General features: G+C 41.0%; 1 protein-coding gene across 1 annotated transcript in view; it reads left to right on the forward strand.

Annotated features, from left to right (window-relative positions):
* The window catches only part of LOC121503245 (uncharacterized), a 32,476-nt gene that overhangs the window by 13,501 nt on the left and 5,931 nt on the right, over positions 1–13,044 (forward strand). Inside the window, exons 3-4 of the mRNA XM_070286193.1 lie at positions 8,529–8,738; positions 12,611–12,782. Coding sequence (XP_070142294.1) covers positions 8,529–8,738; positions 12,611–12,782 — 382 coding nt within the window. The remainder of the gene's footprint in view (positions 1–8,528; positions 8,739–12,610; positions 12,783–13,044) is intronic.

Raw genomic sequence — 13,044 nt, forward strand, 5'->3', positions numbered from 1 at the left:
TTGAATCTTCTCACTTATGAGACTAACAATAAGTGTATCAAATCTTACAATACTACCTAACTAGCAGTCATGAGACTGGTACAGAGTAAATGGCCCTGAATAATTATGGCTGGGTTGGATGGTCGTTACGTAGTAGGCGGCTTCTTCTGGAAACTTTTATCAAGTCCCTTGCTAAAGGATTTGGATGGGTGGAGAGTTTTTCCTTGTAGGACGCTTTTTGTTTTTCTATTTCGTTCTTAACTGCAGGAATGCCGAGATCCCTGTGGATGTTTTCGTTGCGAATATACCATGGTGCCCCAGTGATAGTTCTCAGGATTTTTGATTGGGCGCGCTGTATGATGTCTACATTGGTACTGCACGCGTTCCCCCAGAGCTGGGAGCCATACGTCCATATTGGCTTTAGTGTGGAGTTGTAGAGCAGGACCTTGTAGTCCAGACACAGGGGCGATCGGGAGTTTATGAGCCAGTGGAGGCTGCTGGCTTTTAGTTTTAGATGAAGTTTCTTGCATTCAATATGTCTTCGCCATGTTAGGCGTCTGTCCAGGTGGACGCCCAGGTACGTTACCACGTTGACTTCGGGGATCAGTGTGCTGTTCAGGTAGAGCGGGGGGCATGTTTGTCTGTTGAGGGTGAACGTTATGTGCTTACACTTTTGTTCATTTATTTTAATACGCCAATCAGATAGCCACTTCTCGACTACCTTGAGGTGGTTGGCGAGCTGGGCTGTTGCACGGACTGGGCATCTGGAACGGCTGAGGATCGCAGTGTCATCAGCGAAAGTGGATAATGTTAGCTGGTCGCTTGTGGGGATATCCGCTGTGTATAGAACAAATAGGGTAGGCCCAAGTGCACTTCCTTGTGGGACTCCAGCTTCGATTGAATAGGTGCCGGATGTTGTTGCGTTGCACCTCACTGCGAAGACTCTGTTGTAGAGATACGACTCAAGTAATTTGTGTGTGTATACCGGCAAGAGTGTTTTTATTTTGTGCATGAGGCCGTTGAGCCAGACGCGGTCGAATGCTTGAGAAACGTCGAGAAATATCGCGCTGCAATATTCTCGATGCTCGAAGGCTGTGCGAATTTCTGATGTTATTCTGTTAACTTGCTCGATAGTTCCATGTTTTTCTCTGAAGCCAAATTGATGAGCTGGGATAATGTTGTGAGCTCCCAGATAAGGGATTATGCGCTTTAGTAGGCATTTTTCAAATAATTTGGACAAGCATGATAGTAGACTTATTGGTCGGTAAGATGACGGAATCGTGTGGTCTTTTCCGGGCTTCGGTATCATTATAATTATAGATTTTTTCCATTTTGTTGGGTAATGGCCGAGACTTATGATCCCATTGAAGATTTTACAGATGACCTCAATAGCACAATTCGGAAGTTCAATTATCATTTTTTGAGTTATTAGGTCAACGCCGGGAGCCTTTTTCGGCTTCAGTTCCCTGATGACCTTCGTTATCTCGTTCGGACGAAATGATGCTGGAGTAGATTCCGTTTCAGTGTGGATTTGCGGTAGATCAAATGGATTTGCAGCAGGGTTCGGCTGGAAAACGCCCTGGAGATGTGAGGCAAAAGTTTCGGCTCTGTCTTTGTCGCTGCGGGCCCAGCAACCAGATGACATTCTTATCGGGGTGATGGTTTCAGCCGGTGAGCTTAAATTTGGGTGAGCTCTCCATAAGGGATGCTTTGTGCTGGTTGGCGAGAGTTTTTCAATATATCTTAATTGTGCTTTTTCGGCATCTTGCTTCAGGGCCCGGCTTAGTTTGCGTGTGGCTTCATTTAGACGTTGCTTTGTGCATGGCGATCTATTGGTTTGCCACGCCCGTCGCAGACGCCTCTTTTCTTGGATAAGCTGTTCAATTTGCTGGTTCGTTTTGAATTTGATCTTTTGCACATCCGTCTGTTGTGGTGTTGAGATTCTGGCTGCAGTCACAAGTACCTCTTCCAGTGCGGAGGTGGAGGAGTCGATGTCGGTTTCAGTATTGAGCTGGGGGGCTAGCTCAATGTGGGAACTCACATACTTTTTGTATTTCATCCAAGGGGCGATCCGTAGTTTCTGGGCTTTACTACTACTACTACTATTTTCTGTCAAAATTCAAATAAGTCAAGGCAACCTATAGAATGCGAGTAAATATGTATCTTTTTATATATAATATAAATTTAGATTTTTTACTCGCATTCTATAGGTTGCCTTGACTTATTTGAATTTTGACAGAAAATAGTAGTAGATAATCAAACCAAAAAAGCGGTTTTATTTGTTTAATAAATCCAATAAAATGTCCTCATGAAAACGCTTTAAACCGAAATTAAAAAATACAATGAACAATAGATTCAATGAATATTTAAAATTAGTTCCATATAAGATTTAATTCTGAGAATTGTTTTTTCATCACAGAAATGTTGAAAATTTTGGGAGTTTCAACTTTGGCGTCGAATTCCAAAGACATGGGCAATGGTCCACGATTGGGACTATTTTTTAGTAGTGCCGTGATGTATTGAGAGTAGGTCCTACCGAAAATAATAAAGGTAAGTCCAATTATATAGGCCACGTAATTCAAAATGTCGGCAAACATCGGTTTTTTGTATTCTTAGGTATACCGCGGAACCTGTAGGTGATGGAAAATAATTTTGTATGGGACTTTTACTCAGGAGCACCCAAATATCATGGAAAACTTGAAATGGTTCGTGGAAATTTTTGGCTGTGTACCTGTGTAATTAAAGATTGTCTATCTTATCTCCATACTTAACAGATTTAGTAAGTTTTGACAATACTTTACTTTCTGTTCCGTTCGCAGCGCGAATTACGCCGGAGCATTTTTTACGTTTTTGTTATTGAGAAATTTCTGAGCAGCAGGTCCGCCTACACAGCTTATAATTGCTCCAGAATCTAATAAAGCCTTATAATTATAACCCTCTATATAGAAATATCCGTATTGAGTCTTTGATCAGAACTAAGTACTATAGCAAAAATAAGTTTCTGCCGATCCTTAAGAACTTTCTTCCAAAACTCTCTTAATCTTCTAGTAGATCTAGAATACTATCTACATTATTAAATATTTCCTTACGCTTATTATTCTAATTTTGTATCCTTTTATGCAAAGGAATGAAAGAATAATGAATCTCAGGCTGATTTGAAATTTCTGTCTCCTGAAACTAATGGGTTGCGTTTGATGTTGCAACTTCGGATTTTACGGATGAAACTCCTTGTTGCTTCCTTTTGTCGGTTTCCCGGATTACTGTTTATACAAGTCGGTTTACATCTATTTTTCTTTAAGTCCACAACCGTAACAAAATAAATTCTTTTAGCCATGCAATCGTCGAATCTGTGACCTTGCTTGTCACAATTCCAACAAGTTGGGATATGTCGGCGTTGAATATGATTAACCGCCTTCGCTACTCTTATTGAACCTGTTTCCTCGTCCTCGTTAGTTAACTCTGTAACGTATGAGCGATACGGTTTTGGTTTGAACGTTCTGAGATTGTTATAACACTGTTCAGGTCTGCGCACTTCGTATCGGAGAAGTGCTCTATTTAAGATTTTATGATGCAGCTACTCGTGGTGCAGACTAGGTTTCGCTTATCTAACTAGTAATTCAACTAATTGTACTTCGGAAACTCCGTTTTGAAGTCTATCAATCAATCGCTCCATATTTTCCGGGAAATCTTCAAAAACTTCTTTTTCACCTTGCTTGCGTTTTCGCATTCCCTCCCAAATGTCATAGTCTGTGTCTATACCTTCAAATATTTTCCTAAATTTGCCACATAATATGTTCCAATCGAAATTCTGATTGTTTCGATGAAACTTCCAATACCAATCGCATGTTTTTCCTGCAAACAAAAGGTACAACTGGTCACATAAAAATCCATAATCGTTACATAGATTTTGTTTGGTAAGTGAGCATACCCTTGTGACGGTCTGTCTGTCCTCGGGTAGCTTAGCGGGACGTCCATGGTCCGTTTCAGGAATTAATTTGGTTCAGGCGTGTTTGCTGTAAGAGATTTACCCAGTCCCAGAGTAGAACGCTAGATTATGCCGTAAAAGTGTATGTTGGAGGGGGGCGGCTTTAAGTCTGAAATGCACTCGAAATAAGAACACGGAGAACTTTTCGGGGTTTTGCGCGACGTGCGTCGATGTCTTTATTGTAGAAGGTAAATTGGTACTGAATACAAAGTCGAAACTAAAGCTAGGGAGAGCGGATTAGAAGCTCTAGGGACTGGAAGTCCGGAGGAAGAGGGAGAGAAAGGGAGAGCGTACGGGATCACACTGGCTCCCGAAATTAAACGCCTTTCTGGCGTGAACATTCTCCCCCCCCCCCCCCTTGCGAGGATACGCAGCAAAAGTACCAGGAAGTATTAGCTCTGGAAAGCGTAGGATAACGCTGAGAGTTCGTCGGCATGTAGAAGGGTGTGGTGATCCTGTCCACACGACTGGCATCGGTCGCTACTTCGACAGGATCCTCCGGAATGGTGGTGACTGTCTGGAGCCGTTTCTTCGCATCAAGCCGGAGAAAACGGTGGCACTTCCGAAGAGGATGGTTCCCTTGGCAGACTCGGCATTGGTAGGATAAAATACCTCGGGAACGTCTGCTCTTGCTATCGTCGTATGGAACCCAGTAATTGGGGGAATCGGCAGAAGTGGTCACTCGTGTGGAGAACGAGGAAATCCTTTGGATGGGTGCAGGAATTTGTGGTGCGTCATCACGAGGATTCGGAACACTGGATGAAGTGTTGCTTGGATGCAACAATGTGTGATGCCGACCGTGACAAGTAAGACAGCTGGGGGCGCTTGTGCAATTATGGAGTGGATGACCGCTTGCAAAGCAATTTAAGCACAACTGCTTTTTCTCAATGTATGAAGTACGATCTTCTATCGTCATTTGGAGGAAGCGTGGACATTTGCGCACTGGATGGTTCTCTGCAGAACACAAATCGCATCTTTTGGATAAGTGAACAATCCGCGTACTAAAGGATTGTAGTACTCGTGGCGACTGGTTGGAGATTGTCGGTTTAGACGAACGGAGGCATATCGTAGGAGGCTGGAGAGAATCGATGGTTTCCAGAGTTCTATGGCGCTCAGTAAGGAAAGAATCGAGTTCTAGCCACGACGGAATATCGGTTTTATTTGTTAAGGATTGCTCCCATAAGGAAAGCGTCAGCTTTGGAAGCTTCGTGGAGCACAAATAAACCAATAGACAATCCCAATTATCCGTAGGAAGGCCGGACAGAGTTAGGGATGTGAGGCAATTTTGAATTGTATTTTGAAGCTCCTTCAAGGCTGCCGAGGACTCACGTTCAATGGACTGAATGTTCAACAATTTTTTCAGTTGGCTGTTTACCAGCGCGCGTTTATTTTCGAAACGCTCAGATAGGTTTTTCCATGCTGAGCGGAAACCGTCGTTGGTCAGTGGCGAATTTGAAACTATGGAATGAGCTTCACCACTCGTCTTGGCATTTAAATAGAACAACTTTTCTACCGGGGTCAGCGTAGGATTGTCGATATAGACCGCTGTGAAAAGGTCCCGGAAAGTCGGCCAGCGAAGATAATCGCCCGAGAAAACTTCCGTTTCGCACGGAGGAAGCCGACAGCCAGATGGAAAGGAATTTTGGGGCGCAAGAGGTTGGACTGGAGCTGCTTTAGCAGAGATCGTATCGATCTGTTCCATGAACTTGGCGGCACACCGTTCATAAATGGAATAGGTGTCGTCGTATTTTGCCTTAAGGGTAGGCAAGGTGTCTGCAGCGCCCTCGAAGCCAACTGAAATTAGCTCTGAACAAGCTTCGTACTCTGTCTCGACCTTGTCCCATAGCGCTCGGACTTGGTCGAGATGAATTTGGCAGGTGTACTTGGATGGAGTGGGTGCTGCTGGATTGCAGACTCTGGACTCGAAGTGACTCAGACGGTCACAGATCAAAGAAAATTTGTCTAAAATTGAAGGAGCCATTTTGGATATTTTTTTTTTACAAAAATGTACTATATATTTTATTTCAAAATTTATGGGTCGAAGTTTGATTGGGAATTTAGGAACCAATCGGACTCGTAATAATTATTTTTGAAAAATTTAATTTTTCCCTTTGGAATTTAAAACGGAAATATGCAAATTAATACAATAATTCCGGTCAGCAGCGAATAATATACGGTCACACTAATGCGGATACGGAAGCGCACTTGGATTTCTAACTTAATTCGTTAGTTGGAATTTTAATATAAAATAATTTAAAATTATTTTATTTATCTGGACTTATGTGATTGACCGGTGCTGTATTTCGGAACCAATACGTGTGTGTGTCTATTTGTGCACTTGCCGTATGCAAGTGCAAAATAGCGGAGAGAAGGAGAGGCCGAAAAATTGACAAATATCGGAGCGTCGTATGCAGACGATTATGTATGTATGTAAATACTTGGGTGAAGCTCAGCTCAGGATAGAGCGAGGGAGTAAATAAATAAATATACAAATGAAGTTGGCGTTGCGGTGAATATATTTATTTATAGGAGCTGTGGACTGTAATTATATATTATGTTTTTTTTTAGATTTATTATACATATACTCAGAAGTCGAAGTAGTTGAAGATCAGTAGTGTGGACTGTATTGCAAAATATATGTACGTACGTACATATATAAATGTAAATAAATGCAAGCGGAACACAGCGAACATAAAGGAATTTAGAACAATTCGGAACTGAAAGTTTCACTGTGGCTTAGGCATTTATTGAAACAAACACTTTATGAATTTCGGAACCCGTAGATCTAGTATAGAAATTATTTGGATATAATTTCTCGAATTGGGGAAATGTCAATGTTGACAGCGATCGTAGTCTTATGGAGTGGACTGTATTGAATATGTATGTAAATGTAAATAAATGCTAGCGGGAACACAGTTAACGAAGAGGAATTGAGAACTATTGGAATTAAATTCTCACTGTGGCTATTGCATTTATTTAAACACACTTTTGGATTTTGGCACAGAAATTTGACACAAATGTAGAAAATTTGGAAACCGAATTATTTTGAATTTGGAATTGGAAGTTATTATGCTGCCGTGTGTCGGATCAATCGGACTTGGATTTAGACAATAATCATACAGAGAAGTTAAAACGAATTGAGTTTCGCAAAATCTAACTGTATGACCGGCAGCAATAATGTAATGGACTTATCTGGTGCGGTGTTAAAGCCACCGGAGCTGCTGGTGGATGAAATCCAGCTCGAAGGACCAAATGTTGGAGGGGGGCGGCTTTAAGTCTGAAATGCACTCGAAATAAGAACACGGAGAACTTTTCGGGGTTTTGCGCGACGTGCGTCGTATCTTAATGTTTATTTACTTAAAAGGTACAATTCTTAATAATTTCATGCCGTGTCTCGATTCTGGGGTACGCTGCGGTTCCGATTCGTCCTCCTCGTCCCGATTGCGGCTGTCTGGTAGGGAGATGCCGATAGTTCTCGAAAGTCAGCAGTGAGACATTTTTGGACTCGAAAGTCAGCTCAGAGAAGTTTGTTGGAGTCGAGAGTCAGCTCGGAGAAGTTCGGACTCGAAAGTCAGCAGAGATACGGACTCGAAAGAAGAAGAAAGATCGATCGGTTGTGCTTTGTATCGCTCCGCTGTTGTTTTTACCTATTAAAACAAAACAATTAATATAAATTACTTGGTTTCATTTATCAACACCTTAAGGGGTTATATACCTTTTTGAGCGAAAAAATTGAGGGAACTTTCGATTTTTTTTCAGGTGTGTAGCAATTATTTTATGACACTGAAGTTATTATTTATTGATAGTACATGTTTTCATCGAAACAACAAGCGTTTGTTCTTGAAAAAATATAAATAATTTACGAAGTTATGGCAATTCTCTCGGAACCCTTTTTTTTATAGCGGCTTGCGGTGACCACGATGGAAGTCCAGCAGGTCAAGTGAAATAAAAAAACCAAAAAAATTCTATTAGTATAGTATTATATCCAGTTCGTGAACGATTATTTTCAAGAATATTTGGTTTTTTCTGCATACAGTAACGATTTTTCCAAAAAGTTGATTTTTCGAGTTCTAAAAATTTTATTAAAAAATTCTGATCTGCAAAATCAAAATGCAATCTGCAAAACTGAATCATTCACGAACTCGGCACAATCATTACGAATAATTAAAAAAAAAATGAAGAAGATCAATCAAATAGTTTATGTGCAATCGCGGTCACCGCAAAAGCACTTTTGGAAAAACACGACTTTGAGATAATCGCATTCAAAAATTTACGTTGAGTATATGCAACTATTGAAGTCGCGCCTCTAAACGCTGTTTTCCAATCGAACTATTATTCGGATCTCTATGAAAATTTGGGAAAATGTTCTCTAGGGGATATACTTTAGGACTCAGCAAAAAAAAATTTTTCGTTTTTTTTTTTAAAAAAAGGTATATATCCCCTTAAGTACCTGCGTATTCCTTATAATTTGGAAAACTGCAATTAAATCAATCTGTAAAAGTGAATCAAGTTATTAATTACAAATTGTGAAAGTTCGCTTTGACACACATATTCTCGTACATAGACACTTATTAACTCACCACAAAACAAATACACCGAAACCGATACACTAACACAGCAAAATCGCTACACTCAACAACACTACAAAAGAAACTGCCGAAGATGTCTACGTCCACTGCATCCAAACGCCTACGCAGCAACGCTGGAACCGTCCCAGATTCTGGATCTGCTTAAGGTGCGCTTCCAGGAGCAGACGGATGAGATTACGGCCTTCGTATGGGAAACGGAGAAACGCATACTTAGTATTCTCTCGGACAGATTCCATTGCAGGTGAGGTGAAGCAAACTGGAGAGCGGGTATCTCGCCTGGAGCGGGAAGTAGTTGATCTGCGCTCGCAGCGGGAACAGCTGAGTATTCTTGTTGACCGTCTCAGCCAGGAGGTAGCAGACATGCGGGTGGTCAAAGAGAGAGTGGGAGGTGTGGAGGCTAAACTGGCTGCTCACAAAGCGGCTAACAATGCGCTTGACCTTCGCATACATAGAATCCCATATGCTGAGGGTGAAAACCTAAAAACACTTTTTCATACTCTGTGTTTTTCACTGCACATAACTCCGCCACCGCGGGTTCGGGACATTTTCCGGGCCCGTAAAACACAAAGAACAAATGTCGACCCGGTCATTATTGTTAAGTTGGATAACTTGCGAGAAAAGATTGGGCTACTGAAAATAATTGCAGCGCACCGGCGAGAAAATAAAATGCAACTGAGCCTAAAGCACGTGGGTATCGACTCTGATGCTCCGATCTATGTTAATGAGCAGCTTTTAAGAGAAAATTACATCATCTTCAAAGAAGCAATGCGATTAAAAAAACACAAGTTTTTGACTGCAGTTTTTACCCGACGTGGCCTTGTTCATGTTCGCTGTAATGGGAGCGAGAATGTGCGATGCATAGAGCGCATTGAAGAGCTAAACGTGATGTGCGATAACGAACCTCCTCTCTCCTCCTCCCGCTCTTCACTACTCCCCACACTAGCCTTGGAAGATGGACCTGCACAATCGGAGAGCTTTCGCTCTTAATTTTATTCGTACTCTTAATGTTCATTTAATTGTTAGGTTATTCATTAAATTGTATCAGTATATAAGTAATTGTTTAATGTTTAATGTCTTTTGTTACACTGAGTTTGCGCCTCATGAATGGTATGTCCCAAATTATGTGGGATAATGTAGGGGGTTCCATGACTGGTAGCATTTTAAGAGACTTAACTAATTATAAACAGGGCTTAAAAGTGGTTCATATTAATGCACAGAGTCTCTTAAGAAAAATTGATGAGTTTAGGTATCTGTTCGTGAAGTCTAACGTAGATGTAATATGTGTATCTGAAACGTGGTTTATGTCTGAGCAGTCTGATTTATTGGTTAATTGTGATGGTTATAATGTTTTTCGTTCTGAACGAATTTGGAACGCTGGTGGAGTGGCTATATATGTCAGCAGCAGTCTAAACTGTGAGGTCAAGTGTAAACAGCCAAACGATAGTCCCATCGAATATATATTTTTGGAGGTAAATAGTATTTCAAAGGAAACAAAATCCCTCATCGGCTGCATTTACCGACCTAACCGAACAATTGAATACGCACCTTTGATAGACACTATTCGTGAGATATCTACTGCCTACACTGACATTATACTTGCAGGCGACTTTAACAGTAACGTCCTTAATGAGAACCACCTAATAGATAGCTTCGAGGCTTTGGGCCTTTATGCTGTCAATAAATCAATGCCTACTCACTTCACTGACTCCACTGATACCCTTCTTGACTTGTTCTTCGTAAATGACCCTAGTTTAATTCTATTATATGACCAGGTCGCAGCACCAGTTTTCTCGAAACAAGACCTTATATTCTTGACTTATGACGTATCTTTGACCCATAATGTTAACTCGTTCAGCTTTAGGGATTATAAAGGCATTAATGCTTTGGTTATCCAGAGCGAATATAGTATGTGTAACTGGTCTCCTATTTATCAATGTACAAGTGTTGAGTCTCAATTAAATGTCTTAAATACTAACGTAATAAATATGTTTAACAAATGTGTACCTGTCAAAATAAAAGTTATTAAACCAAGGCAAAACCTGTGGTTTAATAATGATATAAAAGAACTGATACATCAACGAGATATCGCGTACAGGAAATGGAAGCGGTATAAGACTGACCATTTTTGTACTAAGTATAAAAATTTAAGGTGCAGAGTTACAAAACTTATAAAGGTTGCCAAGGGTGAAATATTCAAACTAAAACTTGAGAATGCCACCTCGTCAAAAAAGACCTGGAATGAACTCAAAAAATTGGGAATTGGAAAGTGCAGGCAAACAAACAATAACTATATTGATGTAGAGAATCTCTGTCAATCGGTTACGCAAATCGATGTACCTGAAGCAACTCATAACCAGTACCTGAACAATATATCTAGCTGTGATAATAGTTTTAGCTTTATGTGCGTCGATCAATGTGATGTTTTAAATGGAATCCTCAAAGTTAAATCGAATGCTGAAGGTTTAGATAACGTCAGTCCCAAATTCTTAAAACTTATTACTCCGCTACTTCTTCCACATATAACATACATCTTCAATAGTGCAATTACTACTTCGACTATGCCCACAACTTGGAAAAAGGCAAAGATTATTCCAGTTCAAAAACCAAATAAGGAATACAGACCCATTTCAATCCTTCCCTTTCTTGCTAAGGTGCTTGAAAATTTAATGGCGCAGCAGATGTTGAGGTATCTCGAAGATAACTCCCTGCTGGCGCAAAAACAATCTGGGTTCAGGAAGAAAAGAAGCTGTATTAGTGCAATAACGGACATTGTTGAAGATATTCGGAAGCAACTAGACAATAATTGTGTGACGTTTTTAACTCTATTGGACCATAGCAAAGCATTTAACTCAGTAAACTCTATTCTCTGCTCTAAGTTAAAAAATCTCTTTAATTTCTCTGATACTGCAGCTCGATTTATTGAGTCATACCTAAGTGGAAGGTCACAGGCAGTTGTCTCTGGCACTCGCATGTCTAGCTGTAGATTGCTAACACGGGGAGTACCTCAGGGATCAGTACTTGGTCCTTTGTTATTCTCTTTGTATGTAAATGATTTACCTAGTTTTCTGTCTGACTGTGAAATACATATGTATGCGGATGATGTTCAAATTTATGTTAGTAGTCCTGTTAATCAGTTAAATATTTGTATAAGTAAGAGCAATAATATGTTCAAGAAATTAAATGACTGGGCAACATGCGTAGTAGGCGGGATTTGCCCGAAGAGTGTGGCCAGCCTCTGTTCGGTCCAATGTGACCCTTCGTTCGTGATAAGTGGCGCGCGCGCGCATTCAATTCAAATTATATTCATAATGTCACCAATCTATTTGCCTATCTCGCTAATTGTTCCTAGTTTATTCTAGTTCTTTAATATATACTTGTGCGCGTATTCGCGTCACACCCTGTAAATAAATTCATCCATTCTGATGCGGATTTTACTACCATCGAAATTTTATGCCCATTTTTAAATAATTCCTGATACTTTTTCCGGGCTAACATGCGAGGGTGGTCCGAAAAATAGCCTCAACGACTGAGGTGTTCCAAATCGGTTATCGATATTACTAAAAAAAATTTCAATCGAAAGCTTTTTTAAAATCACATGTGGAATTTGGCACGCTCGTGAATTTTAAGGAAATGGAAAAAGAGCAGTACCTATTCCTATTTTTGGAAGGGATGTCGCGCTCCGAAATCAAAGAGCGCTTGGATGCTGTGTATGGTGACTCTTCTCCTTCGATGGCGACCGTCAAAAATTGGTTCAATGAATTTCAACGTGGTCGCATATCCGTTTTTGATGAGTCACGCCCAGGTGCCCCAAAAACGGCTAGTACGGAGTATAAACAAAATCCACAACCTCGTATTGGAAGACCGCCGATTGAACGTGCGCGAGATAGCCGATACAGTGGGCATCTCAAAAGACCGCGTGGGCTATATCCTGCACGAAGTTTTGGGGATAAGAAAGCTGTCGGCGCGATGGGTGCCGCGTTTGCTTACTGCAGACAACAAACGTAACTGAGAGACCAATTCAGAGCAGTGTTTGACGCTCTTTAAACGCAATCCGAAGGAGTTTTTGCGCCGTTTTGTGGCCGTTGACGAAACGTGGATCCACTGGTATACACTAGAGACCAAGGAACAGTCGAAACAGTGGACTTCACCTGGCGAATGTGCTCCGAAGAAGGCGAAGACAGTGATATCGGCCGATAAGGTGATGGCCACTGTTTTCTGGGACTCACAAGGTGTGGTTCTCGTATGAGCTTGTATTGCTCCTGTTTATGCCTCCTTCATCTACGTTGTTACTTACATGGTGTCTGGTTATGCAGCCCGCACCTGGTGACCCAGCGGCTAAACAACAACAATAAATTTGCTCTGCGTAGCAAAGCTTTACCTCTCCTCCTGCCTTCTGCATAACATAAACTTTATCACTCTCTCGCTCTATTTGCATAGCTGCCCTTGGCCGTCCGCTAACTGCAGCAGAAATTCTTTTCTCAGTTCGTCTTC

This window comes from Drosophila kikkawai, chromosome 2L (genome assembly GCF_030179895.1).
Source record: "Drosophila kikkawai strain 14028-0561.14 chromosome 2L, DkikHiC1v2, whole genome shotgun sequence".
Taxonomy (NCBI): Eukaryota; Metazoa; Arthropoda; class Insecta; order Diptera; family Drosophilidae; genus Drosophila; species Drosophila kikkawai.